Source organism: Mustela lutreola, chromosome 2 (genome assembly GCF_030435805.1).
Source record: "Mustela lutreola isolate mMusLut2 chromosome 2, mMusLut2.pri, whole genome shotgun sequence".
In the NCBI taxonomy this organism is placed as follows: domain Eukaryota; kingdom Metazoa; phylum Chordata; class Mammalia; order Carnivora; family Mustelidae; genus Mustela; species Mustela lutreola.
In genome coordinates, this window is record NC_081291.1 from 31,645,795 (window position 1) to 31,669,226 (window position 23,432).

Sequence of the window (23,432 nt, forward strand, 5' to 3'; positions counted from 1 at the left end):
ATTGGTATTTCTATGCAGATAATGTTGTGGGGTTCTGTCATAGCAATAGCTTGTTTTCCTAGTGAGGTACAGTGTATTTGTAATCTATTGCTGCCTAACAAATTGCCCACAAAACTTAAAGACTTCCTGTAATAGTAAGTGTTAATTATCCCACACAATTTCTGTGGGTCAGGAATGCAGAAATAGCTTAGCTGGGAGGGTCTGATTTATGTTTTTCATGCCACAAGATGTCGGGCAGGTGGTACTTACCTCAGGGGCTGAATAATTCTCTTCCAAGATGGCTTACTCACATGGATGGCAAGTTGGAGCTATCTATTGGCAGAATATCTCATTTCCTTGCCAAGTGGATTTCCCCGTAAGTCTGCTGGTGTGTCATCATGGCTTAGTACCTGACATTCCCCACAGCAAGAGGTTCCCAAGAGAGAGATCAAGGAGGAAGCCACAGTGCATTTTGGGGGGATAGCCTGGGAAGTCACACACTATGAGTATTGCAACATTCTGTTCCTTTAAAGAGAGTCACTCAGTTTAGCCCACACTTAAGGAGAGGAGAATTAGCTCTACTATTGAAAATTGGGAGTGTCAAAGAATTTGTGGACACATTTTAAAACCACCATGGGCAGATACTAGATTAAGTGATCATTGAATTGAACAAAACGAGGGAGATGTAGTAGTTCCCCAAAATAAACCAATATCCCAATGAAAATATTTGGGTAATTCCCTCAAATAAAATGCTATAGGAAGGGAAAGTAGAAGCAGAACAGTCAATAAAAGTGAAATCAACACCAAAGGAGGAAAAGCTAACTTGAAACGTCATGAAGAGTAAGCTTAGACTCATTTGGTATGTCCCAAGGAAAAGGACTAGGACCACTGAGAATAAGAGCTGTAGCAAAACAGAATGGCTTGATGCCCGTGATGGAAGGTCCTCCGAGATTGTCCAGAAGCAAAGCAAAATTGGCAGGAGAGCGACCCATGGCAGAATCAAGGTGGGGGTACTGGAACTCAATGTAATACACACAAAAGGTTTAATTATGATGCTAAGAGGCCCCCGTGTGAGAGGGAGAGGTTTATAAGCCCTACAGTGCTTTGAGAACTATAATGCAGGTGGATAAAGGAAGAGAGGTAGAGAGATGGATTCATGTACTCATAAAGATATTATGAGGAAATCCATGAGGGGATCTCCAAGGGAAATGGCAAAGAAAGCACTGAGAAGATAATTGGATTTGCTGATGAGTGGCCTGCAGGTGTGTGTTCCACAGACTGGCCATGAATCAAATAAAGGCTTGATGAGAGCCATTCAGTTTAGAGTCTGCAGTCGCTATGGTCAATTGTAAGTGAGAAGAAAAGGATGGCAATGCCCATTGTTTACCAACTAGAACTGTGTCAAGGGGAGGCTAGGAAGTGCTACTTCAACCACAGGACAATGGTGGTCAGGCCTCCCTACCTCATGGCACAGGGGAACTGACCTTAGGACGGACAGCAGAAAGAGAGGGAAAGAAACACCATAAAGCCTGGTTGAATACTGGCTTACCCTGGTTATCTGCAAAATTTGACCATCAAATTTTGGTAGAGCTTTTCCGAGAGTCCTATATCTAGCCCACAGTAGAAAGCAAACTTCAGGTTCAGATTAATAGCAGAACCTAAGACTTAGCCATTCCCTCATGAAGGAATAGCACAGACCTGGTACTGTGCCTGTGTTTATGGTGCACACCTCTAGTGGACTGAACATGGCTTTGGGAAGCCTTATAGGCATCAAGATGGCACTCCAAACAGCTGGTGCCAGTGAATCAGAGCTGTAGTGCAGATGAGCTCCATTTGTCCTTCATAGGATCAGTCTCTAAGAACTGAGGAATTCTTGGCTAGTAAGACACGAAGAAAGCAGTGCCCTCGGCAAAGGAGACAAAGTATTCTCCAGTCTGCTGACTCTCAGACATACATTGCTCCCTTGAGACAAAGAGGCCCCTGCTCTTCATCCTTAATTTCATAAATTCAAGCCCATCTATTTATTAAGGAAGGGGACTATTGCAAAGAAGGAATCCCTATTAGTCCTAGTTAAAGATGGAGTCAGAAGCAGGAAGGAGGGTTTTAAAGAAGAACGCTTTCCACATCAGGTAGCATTGGCATTTGGGGTGAGACACTTCTTTGTTGTGGGAGCTTGTCCTGTTGTAAGGGGCCAACTTAGCCAGAGTGAATCCATCTCAGTTAAATAGCCGTTTTGTTGTTTGTGCAGTAAAACTTAAACTGACCCTGCCCTCCCCACCCCCAGAGGAACTTACTTAGAAGCAAGTCCAGGAAACCAGTAAAATATGGTCGACCAGTCCCTGATAACAGAGCCCAGAATACAAGGATGAGTCAGGCCAGGTGGAGACAACCAATCAGTAAAGCGCACATACTATCTCCCTAACTACCAAAGAATGTGGGCTCCGCCTTTTGGGTGCCTTTTGGGCACCAGTTCTGACCAAGGTGATAGGCTAGTTCAAATAGCTACTATAGGGTAAATTGTAATTCAGTTGGCCACCCGTGTGTGACCTAGCATGACTGTACAGCTTTCTCTGTGTGTTACAATCTCATTAGCCACCTGTGTGTGGTCAGGCTCAACCACATGGCCTTTGCTCTATAAAAGTTAGTCTGTGAGCCTGGGAGAGAGGTCACTCTCTCCGAAAGAGATGGCCCCAAATGATCAGTTTGATTCTCAATGGTTGGCACAAAATAAAGCTTTGCTTCACCTTCACTTTTTATCAGTCTCGCTCCTTTGATCACGGACCCTAACACTGTGAGCTGTGGATGTTTAGCAGCATCCTACACTCTACTAGACACCAGTAGCCATTCACAACCAGCAAGTTGTGACAATCAAAAAATGTCAAATTTCAGGGTGCATCGTTGACTCAGTCAGTTAAGCCTCTTGATTTCAGCTCAGGTCATGATCTCAGGGTCATGAGATCGAGCCGAGAATCAGGCTCCACGTGGGCATGGAGCCTGCTTGAGATCTTGAGATTCTCATTCTCCTCCCCTCCACTCTCCCTCCTCCCGCTCTCTCTCCCTCTGCCCCTCCCCTCACCCCACTGGCATGCTGTTTTGAAAAAAAAAAAAAAAAAAAGAAGGTCAAACTTCCCAGGGGAGTGGGGGGATGGGTTATGTAGAGAATCGCTCCCAGTTGAGATCCACCGCTCTAGTTGAAAACAATCACAGAAAAAAAAATCCAACATGAATTCCATTACTTATGTTGAAAATAAAATTATAACCCAGGTTCCATGATATTAAGAAACCCGAAGGATTCTAGAAACTCCTTTCAACATTTTATATATATCAACTCCTCTTTATGGCAAAACCATAACAGGAAAAAAGGCCAGCTTACTTGCGATTGTGGGCATAGCTGGAGGGACTCTTTCCCATTCTGATAACTCCCAAGTAGAGGAGGTGTGTGGGGGTGTGGATTGTATCATTCTCACTGAATGAGAGGAGACAAGTGTTGCCACAAGGCGTAGGTCAGCCCCACCTTCAGGCTTTGCTTTAGCTATTTCCTGGGCCTGGAACTTTCTTGTCTCAGATCTGTGTATGGCTAGTCTGTTGTGATCCACAGGGCTTAGCGCAAATGTCACTGTTTCAGACACCACCCAGCCAAAGAGAGTACATCCCCTCAAATACTCTGACCCCATTATACCATTGCATTTTCTGCATTATATTTACTTTCTGTATTTGTTTTATTCATTTGAATACATATTTATTTAACCCCCAGACATTTACCAGACTATGAGCTCTACTGAAGTAAGGATGCTCTCTTTTTCACTCATTGTCATATCCCCCAAATGGGAGCTCAAGAAATATTTGTTGCTAGATATAAGTAGGTGTAAATATTTGTTGATAGATAGATCTCAATGTGTATATTAATACATTTAATCCTCATAATAACCCCATGAAGTGACTAACAAATGAAGAAACACAGGTACCCACAGGCTAAACTGACTTGCTTAAGGTCATACTGCTTATAGTATGGAGACCAGAGATATAAAAGTGAATGTTCTGGTATCAGAGCCTACATCCCTAACCATCACACCGAGGAAGGGAGACAGGAGGGGGCATGGTTAAAGCCCCAGAGGCAAGACAGAACATGATGCTGGGAGTCTGGAAGGAGTCCAGGATGTGTCATGCAAAGAGAACAAAGAAGAGTGTGTGGCAAGTGTTGAGGTAAGTCAGAAAGGAGCCAGATCAAGGAAGACCTCATCAAAAAACACTATGCATTAGCAAACTCTGAGAGTCATCCTTAATCAATACAATTCTTAGATTGTGGATTAACATCGGCAATCCCCTTAGCCTCTGAGTAGATATAATTTCTTACGACAAGGTCCAGTGTCTCAGGTGGAACTCTTTAGAAAGGTGTTTGTGGTGGTCCTCCTGTCTCCAACTGCCAGACACGGGGAAGACAAAAACAGGGAGCCCAGGTGTTTAACATCCTGGTTTGTTTTATTTTTTGAAGAAAAGGCAACAGTGCATTAGTTTTTATCCTGGAATAGACGGTTTGTCCAGCTGTAGATGCTGTAGAGAGGAAGCTGAATGTTAATTAGGTGTCAACAGTAATTATGGTGATTATGTTTTTTGAATAGCTATTGGGGATAGCTGGAGCCACATCTAGAATGGGATGTGAATGACATTTTAATAGTTGTTTAAAAGAAAAAGAGAGCAGCCTGTTACTAAGGAAATTACAGCGAATAGAATTATAGTAAAATAGATTTCTTAACAAAGAACTGTTAACAATAATAATAGTCGCATGGGAGGTATCTACTATATATTGAGGAAAATCATGAAAAAAATTTTTGAGAGAGGATCTCTTAGAAGAAAGCTGGTTATCTTAAATCTTTGCCTCAAGGTTTCACTGGACTATTTTAGGCCTCTATCTTTCTGATTTTCCTTAGGAGTGGGTCAGAATCACAGTTTTTCTAACCCTTCCATTTTAATGATATTTTAATTACCTGCTTTTATCTACCATAGGGATTCTGGTAGTGCAATAACTTGTATGATCATCCGCTTCATCAGAAATTTTTATTGAATTAACTTATTTTAAAATAAAATCACAGTTTGGCATATTAATATTTAAGGAGATATTTATCTTATTTTTTATATTAAAGGATTTTCCTTTTTATTAAAAAAGAAGTCACTTGATTCTTTAAATAGAGCATCTGCTCCATGTTTTAACATATGCCATGCAAATCTTGGGGGTAAGAGAAGATCAACCTGCCCTCTCAAGCCAGAATTTAAAAATCTCCAGAAGGAAAAACGCATTGCACTCACTCTTCGTAATCCTAAATCACAAGCCAGCAGTGTAGATGAATGTACTGGCATTTATGTAATCATTCATTCTACAAATATTTACTGAGCACCTACCATGTGTGACATATCACAGGAGGTGAGTAGGTGGTAACCCACATTATTTGGTGACAATCCTAGGAAAAAGACATATTTCCATCAGTATAAGTGGCTCCCTACCTCAGCTACTGCAGCCCAGGAGCTCTTTCTCCCCCTGCCAGCTGAGAAATGTGACTCACATACAATGAAGGATGAGATAGACTTTGTCCCTGGATATAACCGTCTGTGGAAGGGCTTCAGAATTCAAGGGGTGAATAGCGCACAATGTAAGGGATAGTCTAAAAGAAGAAATTCATGAAGCTGAGAGGTCATGTGGGAAGCATGCAACATGGGTTAGGGAAACCTTCCCAGAAGAACTGTCCTATAAATGATAGGAAGGCGGTACCAGATGCAGAGGTGGGGCAAGAGTAAATAGCAAAAACAGAGCACTGAAGGCAAAAGGTGCAGTACACATTCAAGGAAGTGGAGACACTTCTGTAGGGCTGGATCCTGCGGTGTAGAGGAGGCTATGACTAGCGTTGAGGCTGTAGATATGTTTAATGTTGAGTCCACGTAAGTTCGGTGATGCTAAAGACTGTACTTTATCTTTTTTTTTTATCCATCAAATTGACATGTATTTATTGTACAAACTTCCCCTAGAACTGAGAGGCTATTATAATACAGGTGTACATTTGAGAAATGTATACAGAACAAGGAACAAGAATATACATTTACATATCCCACCATCTAAATAACTTAGAGAAAGCAGAACCATCTCATTAGACATCCACCAGAAGTAGGCATGTGTAAAATTGTTTTTTTTAAGTGATCATACCCAGAGCAACAAAACCAACTGCAACAAAACAAGATCTGTGCTAGTATGTTTATTGCACTTAACATTTTCAAACTCAATATTAAGACATATTAATAAAAGCCAGGAATATTTCAAGTTAAACCAATTAGTTTATATACAAGGGAAAATTAGTTTTAAATCTATAATGTAAAAGATCCCTTTTTCATTTCCTGTTGCAACAGCTTTTTTTTTTCCCCTGTTGAAACAAACAGGCTTTTTATAATATGTAACATGTATCTGTCCTCACCATAGGAAGTTAAAAAAATTATTTTGAACAGGCCCAAACTCTTCACATTCATCATAATGACCACACGTTAAAGAATTCACAGCTCATTCCTTGGGCTTTGTGTAAGGAAAAATAAAACTATGATGAAGGTAGTAGAAATTACAGAGGGTTAGGAATCCTATAGGGATTAATGCTTCTGTAAGAAACTATAGGCCTCTTCCTTCTTTTTTTTTTAAAAAGATTTTATTTATTTATTTATTTGACAGACAGAGATCACAAGCAGGCAAAGAGGCAGGCAGAAAGGGGGGGGGGAGGCAGGCTCCCTGCTGAGCAGGGACCCCGCCTCCCTCCCCCTCCACCCCATGTGGGGCTCGATCCCAGGACCCTGGGATCATGACCTGAGCCGAAGGCAGAGGCTTTAAACCACTGAGCCACCCAGGCGCCCCAGTCCTCTTCCTTCTGAGCAAAAATTACTTTTATTTTCCTTTCTTGAAGATTTTATTTATTCGAGAGAGAGAGCATGCCTGAGGAGGGGAGAGAGCAGATAAGAGGTGTGGAGCAAGAGAGTGAAATGATCAGATTCACCCAAGAAGGATCCTTCAGTGGGCCATGTGGAATGTAGTTCAGAGGGACCAAGGCTGCCAGCAAGGAGAACAGTTAGGCTACTTATTGCATGATTCTGGATAAGAGATAGGGGTGGCTTACACTAAGGGATAGAAAAGAATAAATGGATTTGTAAGGAAGATTTAGTAATAGAATCTACAAAATTTTGTTTATTGTAGCTTGGATTCTGTATTACCGGAAAACATTTCAATGTGTTGGTTTCCATAACAATAACAGTACTTAATAATTAATATTAATGTCCCTGTGTTTTTTAGTGAGATTTGCTCGTTTTGCTATAGAGAAAACATAGGTTTGGAGGAAGAAATAGAAAAAAGAAGAAAACAAAAAACTAGAAAAAGCAGGGAGTGGATACCATCATACCTTCATTATCGTAAGTACCCGACTAAGTGCTTTATTTTTATTCCTCACTGTGCCAGGTTCAGGGGATGTATTATTTTGAATCTTCCAAATAACTCTAGGAGACAGGTGTTGTGGTTCAACTGTATGAATTCAGAACCCAAGAGTGAACGATATCTAGCTATATGTCCAAGCTCATTCCCTTAGGATGGGGCAGAACCCAAAGGCTGGCTCTGGTTCTCTTTCTAGAGAACACTGCTGCTCCGCAAAGAGAAAAGAAAGACAGATACACAACGGGCAGGTAGACATTCAGACAGAAAAAAATGAGGATTCAGAAAGTGGGAAAAAAGAAGGGAAGCTTTACTGAATCCAGAATTTGGAGCAGAGCAATCTTACAAACAGGTCTCATTAGAATAGCAGGGGTCTCTTCTCTTCACATCGTTGCCAAGTTCTTTGATAGCAGAAGTGTATTATATTAACTTTAGTGCCCTACTTTGAACTCCACAACAATTAGAAGTCAAGACCAGAACATAAGTTCCACTCTAGATATTTTTACTGCTGGTGGAAGTGATCTGGTGCCATTTGAATTGTCACAGATCAGTCCATGTTGATGAATGGAGACTCCAGGGAATGTAGCTTGCCTCTGAATTTTCTTGGACTAGATTATACCTTAGATTCATAGTACACCTGTCCCAGTGCTAGGATCTTATAATTGGAGGACTGAAAATATGTAACAAGTAACAAAGCACAGGCAGTTTGAATGATTTAGATACTTGGGTAGAATCCCACATGTACCTGGTGGTAAAGCTTGCACAGAATTATTTCCACTGCATTTTGATTTTCTGTGGAGAAATCACATGAACAGTTTAGGGCTGGAGCAGTAATGAATCACTGCAGTATAGTAAAGACCCAGAGTGGCTCAAGAGTAGTAATGCTATGCCCCAAGAGTAGTAATGCTGTGCCCCATTGATTTCTCTATCCCCGTGATTAACAAAGTGACTAATTTATAGCAAGCCTTCCCCAAAAATTGCTTGAATGAATGAAGGATGGCAAGAGTTATGAGCAAACTATTCCTGTATTTTAAAGAGGCCCTATATGGTTAAGCATTTGGATCTTGGTTTCAGCTCAGGTCCTGACCTTGGGGTCCTGGGATGGAGACCTGCATTAGGCTTTGCACTCAGCAGGGAGTCTGCCTGAGGATTCTCTCTCTCCCTCCCCCTTTGCCCTCACCCCATTCTTTCTCTCTCTCTCTCAGTTCAATATATTTTAAAAATCTTTAAATAAATAAAAGAGCATTATTGGTATAGTGGTCAGGCCTACAGATGCTAAGCTCAGACTGTCTCTGTCCAAATCATCTTAGCTACGTACATTTCGCTCTCTAGACTTCAATTTTCTCATCTATAACATGGAGGAAATACTGTTGTAAGAAATTCCGCTTGAACCGCTTAATAGGGCTTGACATGTAGTAAGTGCTTATAGTGTTAGCTGTTAATGTATTTATAAGCATTAATAACCAACAGGTATAATGTCCTACTTTGTAATCTTATAAAATTTCCCAAAGATACCTTTGCTGAAGAAAGAAAAGGAATATGGATGCAGAAGTCATTCCTCTGTGGGATGGATCCAGAGATAAGCAGTCTAGTCTTACTGGCGAGCAAGGCAAATGGAGCAAGGAGAAAGGCTCCTCAGGAGTTAGACTGTCAGCCATAGTGGGTGTCTCCATTTTCCCACCCAAGTACAGATGCAAGGGCTCTCTTTTCAACACCACCAATTGTCAAAAAAGTTTATGACCTGCCTTTCAGAAGATTAGAGTACCCAGGTTCATTTGAAGGGGTTAAGAATGTCCACCTGGGTTGAGACTCAGCAAAGGTAATGGGTATCCTTAGGACATCTTTCATCTTTCTATGGATTCATTCATGAGAGTCTTTAGAAAATTGGCCAGACTGGGGTGCCTGGGTGGCTCAGTCAATTAAGTGTCTGCCTTTGGCTCAGGTCATGATCCCAGGGTCCTGGGATCGAGTCCCTCATGGTCGGGGGGCGGGGGTGTCCCTGCTCAGTGGGGAGCCTGCTTCTCTCTCTTCTTCAGCTGCTCCCCTGCTTGTGCTCCCTCTCTCTCAAATAAATAAATAAAATCTTAAGAAAGGAAAGAAAAGAGAGAGAAAGGAAGAGAGAAAAGAAAGAAAGAGAGAGAACAAAAGGGAGGGAAGGAGAGAGAGAAGGAGAAAGGAAGGAAACTGGCCAACTTGTATTTTCAGAATGGCAACAGAGTGCCCATCCAAATGGTAATGGAAATCCACATGCTTGGGCTTGGCTGCCCACAGAGATCCTCTGTGCTGACTCTGCCTCCCACTTCTCTTTATGAGGTTTCTTCTCCCTAACCCCAGCAACCTGCCCCAGGATTTTTCAATCTGCGTCTTCTCTTCTCTTTCCAAACCCCGCAAAGCCAAGCGACCTCTGTCTTGCCTCCCTCCAGATCAGTTAGTCTCCAGCTTTCATTCCTCTCATTCCCATATGGTCCTAATACACACTCTGTATCTCTCATTCGTTCCTCAGGGCCTCCCATTTTGATTCTCAAAAGACTGTTCTTCTCTCAACAACACTCCTTATATATCAAAAGCTAGGGCTTTTGAAGCTATTATTTTTGATGTGGGCTTCAAGCACATATTTTGGAATTCAGAAACACTAAACATCAATTTTTTTGTTGTCGTTCTCTTTTCATTTCTGCTATAGTCACACCAGTGTTCCTTGAGGCAATGTGCTGCTGGTGACAGGAGGAAGGATCATAATCAAGGAAGGAAAGAAAAGCACAGAGATTGATGTGTTAAGATCATATCTTGCTATGTCACAGTCATTCATGTGGGCTCCCACTTTCAAGTTTCAGCAAATGGACTCTTATCTTTGACTTATTGCTGACAGTGATCCCTGGATCTGCCCTCTTGCGGCCACTATGAAGATGTAAAGTGAGGACCGTAGTGGGGAAGCTCTCCTGAAATGCACTTGTTCTTCGTATCATAATGTGCCTTGTAAGTTCCCCAAAGTTTAAATATGGTTCCTTAGATATGTACTGGTTGTTCACCATGTATGTCTTAGTCTTCACAATAGTCCTATGAGAAAGATACTGTCATTTCCTTATTTTACAGATGAGGAAACAGATTCAGAAAAATTGAGACCATCATTAGTGCTATTTATTGTGTCATTGTAGCTCTTTTTTGGAGCACTGCTGTCCCTTTGGAGTTCAGTGTTCCCATATAACTTGCTTTACCAAATAAAGTTTGAGGAGAAATGACACATGACATTTACTTATATGATGGAGTCAAGTGTCAAATCCTAACCCTTGGATTTCAGAACGTATGCTTTGAAATCCTGCATTCTATGGTCTTAAATAGAGGATTCTAGAATGGTTTACAGTTGGTTTTAAAAAACTTTCATGTTCTGTTCTGTTTGAGATAAACAGAATAATGGCTAAATTGCCTAGATGTCAGTTCAGTCATAAGGGGCAAAGCAAAGAGATTGAGACTCACCACCAAAGAGAAGCTGAACAACATACCACAGCTTTGACCGCTGGTCATGTTTTTTGGGCATTGCTCATGTTTTTTGGGCTGCTTTGCATTTTTAAATACCCTGTTATGTGTCCAGGATTTTTCCACTTTGTGAGTCCCACCCCTTCAGTGTGGAGCTCAAAAACTCAGTTCCAGCCCCCTTTGCAGCTAGAACATGGGCATAAGACCTTCTCCATCAATTCGGCTCACCCCCTTTAGACTTCAGTTCAGAAATGAGCAATCTGAAGGATTGCTCATCATTATTGTGGACTCCATTTCACTGGTGAGAGCAGCAGAGGTCCTGGCTTTAAAGTCAGGGATGGCAGAGCCGAGTGCCTGGCATATGTGCATCATCTGTAATGAGGCTACAGTGTTGAAAGGAGCTCCCCCAGTAGGACCCATGCTGGGCCGGGATAGGGGTTAGAGTAGCCTTCTTAGCAGGCTAATTTTGGAGCATGGTTTGGGGCATTATTCCTGGAAATTTGGCATTAAGCCCAGTTCTTTAAACCTCCCCATAATTCTGTGTGGCTACCCGCTATCCTTTAATGAACTTTTCTGCTTAAGCAGCCACAGTCAGAGTCTGCTTCTTGCAAGCAGGAACCCCAACTGATGCGATGCAGAAGCTGAGTCAGAAATGTTTCAAGCCAGATCGTGAGGAAGAAGAACAGCAAATGGCTAATCTAAAGGTGTGGGAGTGGGTGGGTGGGTAGAAAATTAAAGTCTTGAGAATCTGAGATCAGAAGTGGTTAGGGTTCAAAACAAGGTGAGCTTTAGACCCACAGTGAACAAATTACAGTGGGCAGCATCCTACTTCAGGCCTGTGTCCTTGTAGATCTGTTCATTCAAGTCATTCAACAAATATTTATAGAGCACATACTCTGTGCCTGGCCCCATGCTAGGCAGTAGGGCATGTAGTGATGCACAGGTTGGGCATAATCCGAATAGTTTTATGTAGTGGAAAGGCTGATTGTAATCAAATGGTCACACTATTCAAACAATATATAATTACAAACTGATAATAAAAGAAAATTCTATTCTGAGTGCATATAATAGGATGACATGACCAAGTGTGGGAGATCAGGGAAGGCTTCTGGAGTAATTATTTTGGAGCTGACATCTGAAAGCTAAAGGTAAGGGTTGGAAGAGAGCCTCAGAGCATTCCAGGAGATGTGGACTGTGTGTGTGCAAAGACCCTGGAGACAGTGAATGTGGCACATTGGAAGAACCGTAAAGGTGAGATTCAAGTGAAGAGAAAAGGTGCGAATGGAGTGAGATAAGGCTGCAGCGCTGCTGGAGCATTAGGGAGGATCACACAGTCTGGAGACTCTAGTAAAGATTTCGATCTTGTTCCTAAAATCAGTAGTAGGCCATTGAAGAGTTTTAAGCCAGGAGGTAACAGTGTCAGGTCTGTGTTCTGAAAAGCCATGTTAACTATCGTGGGCACAATGGATGGAGCGGCGAGTGGAATGAATATAGGAAAGTGGATTAGGAGGTGACTGTAATAGCCTAGGGATAATTGAGTTGCTAGATTGGGCTGGAGCATTGGCAGGAGAGCTAGGCTGAACATCCATGACCTTCACAATGAGTTAGATATGTAATGAGTGGTGACTCCAACTTTTCTGATATGGGCAACTTATGCAAGAACCATTGGAATAACATCAGATTGGGGAGCAAACGAGTGGGGATAAGGTCTTCAGTCTTGTACATGCTGAAATTGGAGGGTTTTTATAACATTCAAGAGAAGACAGTAAGTAGAAAGTTGGATATAAGGGCCTGAAACTCCATGGAGCTTTTTCACACTGGAGATGTTGCTCTCTTGATCTTAAAAGATGAATCTTCTGAAGCTGGGACTGGAAGGGGGGGGAACAAGTTTGGTACATTCATCCATTTACTCAGTGCAGTTTTTTTTTTTTTTAATATTTTATTTATTTGACAGAGAGAGATCACAAGTAGAGAGAGAGAGAGGAGGAAGCAGGCTCACCACCCAGCAGAGAGCCCGATGCGGGACTCGATCCCAGGACCCTGAGATCATGACCCGAGCCGAAGACCGAGGCCCAACCCACGGAGCCACCCAGGCAGCCCCTGAGTGCAGTTTTATCGGGCATATTTCTTGCACCTCATACTGGGGATACAGAGTCAAGACAGGGACACTGTTCTAGAGTAGCCAATAGTGTTGTTGAGAAATAGGTTCTTTTAAGAGATGTTTTGGAGAGTGCTAGAATTGAAGTACAGAGGTGAGTTGTGTTCTAGTAAGGGGGCCAATATTGCAAAGGCTTAGAAACAAGGAAAAGTAATACACTGCTCTTAATAAGGAATAATCATTATTAAATAGGGCTGAAGTGAGGGAACTTGGGAATGGGCAGTAGAAGATGAGGCTATAGATTTGTGCAAGAGGCTGGTGTCAATCAACCTATAAGCATTTTGAACTTTAAACTAAACATTGCCAGCTGAGGCTGAAGCTTTCGATGCAATGGGAGCATGGAATAAGGTTTGTGTTTTATATAGAAAACTCTGCTGGAGTTGTGGAGGGTGTTTTTAATGAGAAATCAATATCCAATATCCAAATTTGCTATCTGCATCTTTTTGGTAGGTAGATTTTACATTAATTAGTGTTTTAGGGTTCCAAAGTGTTCATGTCATTATCTTATCTGATTTGCAGCCCAGCAATTGGAAAATGCTACAAATCAGCCTATTACACTTTAGCCTTTTCATGATTAAACTAGATAATGATCACAAAATGCCAATGGCTTGCTCATTGTTAGAAGCCATAAACTAACCTTCCTCGTTAAGTAGCCATCTTCCCATCCCAAAGCAACAAAGTACAGTGTACCTTTAACCTCTCTTTAATTGATACACATTACCTTCTATCATATTTCATGACTCACCATGTCTTAACTATAAGTGACTTGAAGTATCATGGTTTCTTATCTTTCTACCATGATTTTCAGAAGGCTGTCAATGAGAATGTTGGAAAAGTTTGGGTTTGTTTAGTCTTAATTTAAATAATGAGTAAATAATTGAGAAAGAATCCTAAGGAGTCCCTGAAAGCTTATGTAATGGTTTATTTGGTCTACACATAAAGCCAGATAGAAAATTAAGTTTTGTGAGGTAGACGAAAGGCATTTTATTTTCCTTCATTTACACAAATGATGAGGACAAAAATCAAGACAAGACCCTTGGAACAAATACAGCCCCAACACCAAGTTAGCAGGGAAGAGTTATGCTAGGCTAGAACTTTAAACAGCAGTGCTGTTGCTGCTTTTGGCTTACTCCCTTCCAATCACTATTAAGCTGTTGTCTTCTTGTCTGTTACTTGAAAGTTGCTGGCAGCTGCTGCTTTTGGTGATTGCTGCTTGGGGGACGAGGGACTGGGAAGAAAGTTCCTCCACCACCGGTTTTCCACGCTGCCCAGATGCTAAGGTTCTTATGGGTATGGAAGGATAATGGGGGGAGTTGAACATTTGTGGTGTGTGGGGGGGTGATCTTTTAAAAGCTAGGTGCTTCAGTCCCTCCACTAAGGAGCCTTTTTTCCATGCATTTCCTTAGTAACAATTGGAGGTGAAAAGAAGAAACAAAATATATCTCTGAAACAGAAGCAGATTCTTGGTTATTTCTCTTTTCAGGCAGTAGCTTGGGTTATCTTGATTGACAACCTCTGTTATGAGGCCAATATTGTGAATAAAATAATGATTCTTATGTGGAAAGAAAAACAAAGAAGGCATACAGTGATTTAATAACAGCTTTCTGCTGGCTAGATAAGTTGAAAACTTAAAATATAGTTGACAGTAATTAGTTTTGTGTGTCTTTTTTCTTAAAAACATAAAATGTTAAATATCTTTTTTAAAAATCCACACACAATAGAGACCCATCTGATGAATGCCTGACTCCTAGGAGTTTTTATTAGGCTGTGAATGTTTCACCTCAGCCCAGGTTTCAGGTCTATTGAATTGGAAGAAATGTAAAAGATGCCTTTGCACAACAAATGGGCCAAGTGCCTTCTTCATCACTGGAACAATGATAGTGAGATATCAGCAATGCTGCAAAAAAAAAATAAAAAATAAAAATAATAACCTATCCTTGCCTCTTCATTACTGCAATTCAGAAATAATGTGAAGATTCACATTTATCACAGAAACTTTCAAAACCAACCTCCACTAATGAAAACACTGGAAAATGTATCCAATAAATATTTTGAAATGATCAAGATAAAATCCACCTGCTATTGAGTTTATTTTTCTTGAAGTTAAAAGAAAATTTATTTGGGGGTGGACAATATGTGATCCAATTGCTGACTGACTGTATAAACTGTAACATTTCAGCTTTGCTATATCCTAATCATAGCCAATATCATTTGCACATACATTGTAGTTAATTGGCCAATATATTCATGATTAAGTCTTCCCTTCAACTGTATGTGTATGTTTTTAAAATCTACCATTTTCTAATTTATGGTATTGATGAAGTTCTAGAACATAGGTGAGGTTCAGTGAGTGGGCTGAGGTCCGGAGCCGATGACCAAGAAAGAATTCTTGAGACATTTTTGGTGCAAAATGGTGGGGTTTTTTTGTTTGTTTGTTTTTGTGTTTTTTTTTTTTTTAAGTTTTATTTATTTATTTGACAGACAGAGATCACAAGTAGGCAGAAAGGCAGAGAGAGGAAGGAAGCAGGCTCCCTGCTGAGCAGAGAGCTTGATTTGGGGCTCTATCCCAGGACCCTGGGATCATGACCTGAGCCAAAAGCAGAGGCTTTAATCCACTGACCCACCCAGGCGCCCCCAAAATGGTGGTTTATTAAAGCACGGAGACAGGACCCGTGGGCAGGAAGAGCTACTGCCCCTGGGATGTGAGGAGTGGTCTATTATATACTTGTAAATTGGGGAGGGAATTAGGGATGATGTAAATCTCTAAGGAATTTTGGAAGTAAGGTTTCTAGGACCTTGAGGGGCTAGCTATTGTCTGGGGAAAAAGTTACTCATTACCGGTAATAAAACCTTTCCTGAGACCTTTTGGTAATAAAACCTTTCCTGAGACTCTTTAGATGTATATCAATGGGCCGTATGCTTGGGAATGATTGTGGACACTATCTTGGAGGTTTAGAGATAAAGTTTCCAGAGGAATTGTTAAAGAAGATCTACAGGATCCTGGTTGGAGGTAGGGGGTCCGTAAAGCTAGGATTGTCCTTTGCCCTTGGCAAAGCCTTAAGGTGAGAATAGTTGAGTCCCTAGAGGAGAGTCACTCTGCCTGTTTTAAGGGCTTGTCAGTAGGTAAGGAAACTTAGTAATTTTTCTTCTGCCTCTGTTTCCCACATCAGTAGGACAGTAATTTTTTTTTTCATTTTATCCCCCCAAAGTGAAAATATCCTAAGGCCGGTAATGTACTTTGGGAGGTTTACACTGGGTCGTTAAGAGCCAATTGTTAAATGTTCAAAGATGTTGTGAACTGGTTGTTAAACATGGTCATTATCGAATTCAAATCTTACAAACTTAAAACTGAGAAAGTTACATTAAGAAAGAATAGTAAACCCTTATGGGGCACCTGGGTGGCTCAGTAGGTTGAGCATCTGACCTTTCATTTCAGCTCATTTCATGATCTCAGGGTCATGATGATGTGGTTTCGGAACATAGGTGAGGTTTGGGGTGGAGTCCGGAGCCAACGACCCAGAAAGAATTTTTAAGATGTCTTTGGGACAAAATGGTGGTTTATTAAAGCACGGGGACAGGACCCCTGGGCAGAAAGAGTGGCTGCCCCAGGGTTGTGAAGGGTGGCTGATTATATACTAGGAGGTAAGGAAAAAGGGAGGTCTCAAAAGGATTTTCATATGTTAAAGAAGACTCACAGGTTTCCTGAGGTCCTGCCATTATCAGGTTAAATTGTTTATCCCTCTAGCAAGGCATTAATAAGGAGATAATTGAGAACTTCCTGGAGGAACTTGACTCTTGGCCTGCATCTAGTATCTGTCTATGGGCTGCAGATCAGAAGGACATTTAATTGTATCTACATTTCCTTCTGGAAGCTAGGTTATTGATAGAAATGATTTGTTCTTGTAGGTTGCTAAGACATTGGTAAACTGAGGGAGACTCATGTCTTGCAGGATTGTTGTCTTGCAAGACTCATGTCTTGCAAGATCTCTATAAGTTTAACTATTTGTTTTTCATTTCCTTAGCTTAGGGCAGCCGGGAGTACCTGAAGAATGTCCCATACAGCCTATGGGGGGGGCGGGTTGTGAGAGTCAGCTTCTGCTTTGACCTCAGGTTTCCTTCTGTCCCCTCATCAATGAGATCAGCCTCATATTGAGCTCTGCTCTCAGCAGGGAGTCTCCTTCTCTCCCTCTCCTCCAATGCCCCCATCTCCCTAAAATAAATAAATCTTTAAAAAAATTTTTTTATTTTTATATTTTTAAATTGTATTTATTTATTTGACAGAGAGAGAGAGACAGCGAAAGAGGGAACACAAGTAGAATAAGTGTGAGAGGGAGAAGCAGGCTCCCCGCTGAGCAGGGAGCCTGATGTGGGGCTCTATCCCAGGAATCTGGGATCATGACCTGAGCCACCCAGGCGCCCGATAAACTTTTTTTTTTAAAGGATAATAAACACATAAAATTCACTACTTTCTACTTACTTTGCTATCCCTTACTATTCTGTGTTCTTGAGCTATCACATGTGTCATGACTCATAGCTGTATCTGTATTGTATTCACATTCGTATCTGTATAGTAAAAATATTATAAAATGGCACAATGCTGCACATTTCTTCCCAGCGGTGGGTTTGACGATGTATGTTGGTAGCTTGAAACTGGTCATGCTTGTAGTATTTATACCATAGAAATAGGTAAATACTACAAATAAGAGTTTGATTTATTGTTTTGTTGATTATCTAGAGCAGAGATTGGAAAACTATGGCCTGGAAGCCAAATCCCATCCCAAAGAATAAAGAATTTTTTTTAACGTTTTAAAGAGTAGCTTAAAATAAATAAATTATATATATATGTATATATTTACATATATCTATATATGTAAATATATATATATTTGTGACAGACCATATTTGACATATATATATATATTTGTGACAGACCATATTTGACATATATATATATATATATATTTGTGACAGACCATATTTGACAAACATTTTCTATGAAGGGTTGGTAGCAAATGTATCAGACTTTGTGGACTATAATGTCTCTGTCACTGCTGCTCAACTCTGCCCTTCTATCTCAAAAGCAACCAGAGAAGATATAAACAAATGGATGTGGCTGTGTACCAATAAAGATTTATTCACAAAAACACCAGGTGGGCCTGATTTGACCCTCAGGCTATAGTTTTCCAACAACTGGTATAAGTTTTAAACAGAAATTTCTAAGTCTGTGTTCTGCAAATGTCCCTCTAATCATCAAATGATAATGGTAATAAGAATCTTTGGATCTAGCCAATGCTCTTAAGGAATTTAAAATACTGATGACCTTTAACTGCAGCAAGTTGCAACATAGCTAATTTGAATTACTTTGCAATTCCATTAAAGGAAAATTTCATCTCTGAAGACTCTTCGTCAGTCTAGAACAGCGGTTGTGAAATGAAGCTTTGCGGTTTTAAAGACCCTTTAAAGTTGCTTGATTCACTGAGCCATATAGGTAACTCTCAAAAAGCAATAGAAGTTTAGAAGCAAAACAATACGTGTCTATGCATTCAACCCACTCTCTTTTAAGTGATCTAAAGCCAAATGTTTGGGATGTACACTTAACTTTACCGAGACTCTTTACTGTTCAATCATTGAACATTACATTTCAGTTCATATGGTGGTAGAAAGCTGAGCATTATAGTACATTTCATTCTATTTTATAGGAGTATGTTTATGTGTAGCCACAAATCCATGTCCATACATAGGATAGATTTCAAACATGCCTAAGGCACAGATGTTACCACTATCCCTGATCTTTCCATCTAATAACCTAGAGAGTCTGGTTGGTTATAGTGCTGCCCAGATTTTAGGCCCATAAGCCACTTAGAATTAATGGAGTGTTTGGTTTAATAGAGCCTTAAGAGTTTGTATTCATTTCTAATTTCATCTTAAAGGATAAGATTTATGCACCTGCTTGTTCCTTCCCCTTTATCTAGAGTTACTCTACATGAATCTTAAAGAGAATCAGTACCTCAGTAGTTTCCCACCTGTCAAACAAGCTCTTATTTATTTGAGACCTTGTGGGAAGGGTCACAGCCTGTACCTTGAAGGCTCTGAAAAATAATCAGACAACGCAAGTAATAGTAAATCTACCACGTGTATAAATCTGCCACCTGAGCCGTAGTCCTGGCAGACTGTGTTGACATGGGCTATCTGCTTCCCTGCCTTAGCCTCAAAATTTCTGTAACTTTGAAAACAGAAGCAGAACTAAACAAACCCTAATTACTCTTATAGTTCAAATTCTGTGAGATCAGGTACTTAGAGCTAAAAATATGTCCCAGGCACAAGTGTCTGGGGTTCCTGCCCTGCTCACCCTCATAGGCTAGAGGAATATGGTGAAGGGAGAGACACTGAACTGAGTCTTGGGCCACCCAGAGGTTGAAAACTGGCAGCACTCACCTTAATAGGTCTCAGGCCTGTTTTGTTTGTCCCACATAAAGCTCAATGGTTTTTTGGGGGTTTGTTTTGTTTTAATAATTTGCCACTGTTTAAGAGTCGGAAAATTTCATATTAAAATTTGGATTGTCAGATTTTGTTGCACAACAGAAAGAACTAGCAACCTAGGACCCCACATTTCCTGAGCACAACGTGATCTGGAGCCTTGCTGCAGCTGCCTTCACTGAATGCATTTACAATATCTGTATATTGAACCCCACACCGACTGTGGATGGTGACTTCTCAGGAAAGGCATATGAGGCTCTAATGTGAGGGATCAGGATGAGCTCTACGTTCTAACCAGAGAATAGAGAGAGCATCATTATATACATCTGTTTATGAGTGATGCCAGGAGGAGGCTCATTTTCTTTGTTACAGTATCTACTTGTTGAGATGCCAGCCTCTTCACATTAAAGCTTTTGTAGGGAAATCGCTATGATAGTTTGCATAAAATTTTAAGACCGTATCTATAGAGAAATAAATCTAATAAAGGAAGTGCAAGATATTTCTGGAAGAAAAAATGCAAAACGTTATTAAGACAGCTAAAAAAGGCAAGAGAAATTAGATATAGTGGGCTCATGGGTAAGAAGACTCAGTATTTTAAAGTTAGAAGTTTTTCCCCAATGAGTCTATAAACCCAATGCAATTCTAATGCTAAAAATGCATCAAAATTTTTAAGGGAAATTTATTTTTAACTTTAAAGGAGTAAAATGCAAGAAAGGTCAAGATAATTCTGAAACAGAAGACCAAAGAGGAGAAAGTGTCATAAATGCCCTATGAAGCTTATTGTAAAGATATTATAATTAAAATACCATTACAGGGTTCAGTAGTGATCGAATACACCAATGTATCTGGATAGAAAGCTGAAAAAATAGATACACAGGGGAATTGTAAATGAGTGAAGTAAGGATGAATTATTTGATATGTAGAGTTAAAAAATTGGTTTCTGTATAGAAAAATATATCATTATATTCCTACCTCCCCATATAGCAAAATAAAACCCCAAAGGAGTGAAGGTATAAGTATAAAAAACAAAACTCTAAAACTATGATTAAAAAAAGGGAAATATCTATAACCTCAAGTCTTAAAACAAGTAATAAAAGCAAACATTTTTTAAAAGATAAATTATATAGACTTTATTAACATTGAAATTTTTATATGACAAAGGATATTTTAAACAAAGTTAAAAGATAATAGTCAATTGGGAAAAGACATTTCCTTTGCCTTGTAACAGGCAAAGTACATATATTCAGAATAAATAAAGAACTACAAATCAGTGGGAAAGTAAACCCTCCACAAATAACTCAATGTAAAATGGCAGAGGATATCAAGAAGCAATATATTGGAAAGGACACCCAAGTAGGTAGTAAAAGGTGAAAAGGTAATCAATCTTACTGATAACCAGGAAGATGCAAATTAAAATAAGAGAAATGAAAATATATGTCCTCACAGACTTGTTTGATTTGCAATTGCCAAAAAACTGAAAACCACCCAAATGTCTATTAATAGGTGAATCTATAGACAAAATGTGGTATATCCATACTCTGAATAGAAAGAAACAAAGTGGAACGCCTGGGTGGTTCAGTTGGTTAAGCGGCTGCCTTCAGCTCAGGTCATGATCCCAGTGTCCTAGGATCGAGTCCCACATCAGTCTCCTTGCTTGGCAGGGAGCCTGCTTCTCTGTCTCTCTGCCTGCTACTCTGTCTGCCTGTGCTCACGCGTGCGTGCTCTCTCTCTCTCTGACAAATAAATAAAATCTTAAGAAAAAGAAAGAAAGTACTGATACACAATATGAGTGAATCTAAAAAATTAATTATGCTAAGTGAAAAAACCCAGAACCAAAAAAAAAAAAAAAAAAAAAAAAAGGGGGGAGGATCTACCATTTATTTTAAAAATCTAGAAAATAAAAACTAACCTATGGTGAAAGAAAGCAGAACTGATGCCTGGTATATTAGCTGTTTGTTGCTGCATGATAAATGATAATAAGCCCAGAGACCTGAAACAACACACATTTATTCTCCCACAGTTTCCACGGGACAGCATGAAGCTGGGTGATCCTGGTTTCAGCCCGAGGAGGGTGACATCAGGGCTGCAAACTCTTCTGAGGCTCTGGGTGGTCTTTCAAGCTCTCTGGTTGTTGGCAGAATACAGCTCCTTGCAGCTTAAGATTGAGGCCCTCGTCTCCAGGCACCTGTCATTCTTTCCTCCGTGGCCCTCTCTGCAACATTGCATTAGGTTCTTCAAGGCCAACAGGAGAGCTTGTCTGTGGCTTCTTTCTCTGGCCTTTAGAACGTCTTTTTACAAAGTCACATGATAAGATCAAGACCCAGCTGGGAAGACCTCCCCTGCTGATTAGCTTAAGCAAATTAATCAACTTGATTAGAGACCTAAGAGTCAACGGATTAGGGACCTTCATTACATTTGCAATATCTCTTCACCTTTGCCACACAATGTAACCTAATCAGGAGTGCTGTCCTAACCTATAGACAGGTCCCATTCATGTTCAAGATCAGAAGATTACATAGGGGGTGGGGAAACATCAGAGCCGTCTTAGAATTTTGTTTACCATACCTGTGTTCAGAAGTTGAGAGAGATGAACTGAAAAGAGAAACAAGGAAACCATTGAGGGGGATGGAAATATTCAGTATCTTGATTGTAGTCTTAGTTTCATAGGTACATGCAGTCTCTCAAATGTATCCAATTGTAACCATTAAATATGCATACCTTATTTGTCAGTTATGACTCAGTAAAGTTATAAATTAAATTTTAAAAATTTCATCCATCTGACTGGCAAATTATTGGAAGTCTAAAAGTAATAAGTGGAAGCAATGATGTGACATAATGGAAACATGGACACAATGCTAGGGTAAGAGTGTATAAACTGAAGAGGAATTTGGTCAGACCTAGAAATACTATGAATGTGGCCATAGCTTAAGACCCAATAATTTCACTGCTAGATATATATTGTTGAGAAACTCACCCATCTTCACCAAGAATAAACACATAAAAGATGTTCATTGTACATTGTTGCAATAAAAAAAAAATAAAAACTTTATTGTCCATCATACAAAAAATCGGTGAGCATAACTCATTCATAAAACAAAACTCCGTAGGGGAGTTTAAAAATGAATGAACTAAGTCTGTATATATCAACATAGGTCTCAAAAATCTAATGTGTCTAAAGAAAGCAAGTTGCAGAATAACTGTTCATTTTGATAAGATCTATATAATAGAAACATAAAATGTTGCATGCTATTTATTGACATGTACATCTAATAAAGGAATGTAAAAACATGGATAAGAAAAATACAAATTTGGGAACAAAAGGGAGTGAAACTGGGGCTCCTGGGTGGCTGAGTTTGTTAGGTATCTGCCTTCAGCTCAGGTTGTGATCCCAAAGTCCTTGGACTAAGCCCCACAGCAGGTTTCTTGCTCCTTGGGAAGCCTGCTTCTCCCTCTCCCTCTGCCTGCCTTTCCTCCTGCTTGTGCTTTCTCTTTCTCTCTCTCTCTGTCAAATAAATAAATAAAATCTTTAGGGAAGGGAAGAAAAGGGGGAATGAAACTGAGGAGCAGTACAAAGGGGACCTCAGTTTTATCACTTTTTTAATTTAAAAAATTCTGAACCAAATATTGAAAACATTAAGTTTTCTTAATTCTCTAGGTGGTGGATATTAAGAGAATTTTGTTTTGTTTTGTTTTTAAATTGCCACCCATAAACCCTGTCTTACCATGAGGAAAACTTCAGAAAAATCCAAACAGGGATAGTCTATCTATTAAGCACTTGACCAGTTTTCCTGGTCAAGAAGGTCATGATAAGTGAGGAAAATCTGAGAAACTGTCACAGTCTAAAGTTGTCTAGGGAGCCACAATGACTAAATGTAATGTGGTCTCCTGAGTGGGGTTCTA

General features: G+C 40.1%; 1 protein-coding gene across 3 annotated transcripts in view; it reads left to right on the forward strand.

Annotated features, from left to right (window-relative positions):
- SYNPR (synaptoporin) overlaps window positions 1–23,432 on the forward strand; it is a 320,804-nt gene that overhangs the window by 113,613 nt on the left and 183,759 nt on the right. The window contains exon 1 of one of the 3 annotated variants that reach the window (XM_059161414.1): window positions 10,376–10,399. The exons of the other annotated variants lie outside the window; for them this stretch is intronic. Within the exon in view, the coding sequence (XP_059017397.1) occupies window positions 10,391–10,399 (9 nt within the window). The 5' untranslated portion in view covers window positions 10,376–10,390. Of the gene's footprint in view, window positions 1–10,375; window positions 10,400–23,432 lie in introns of those variants that run through there. 3 annotated transcript variants of the gene reach the window in all.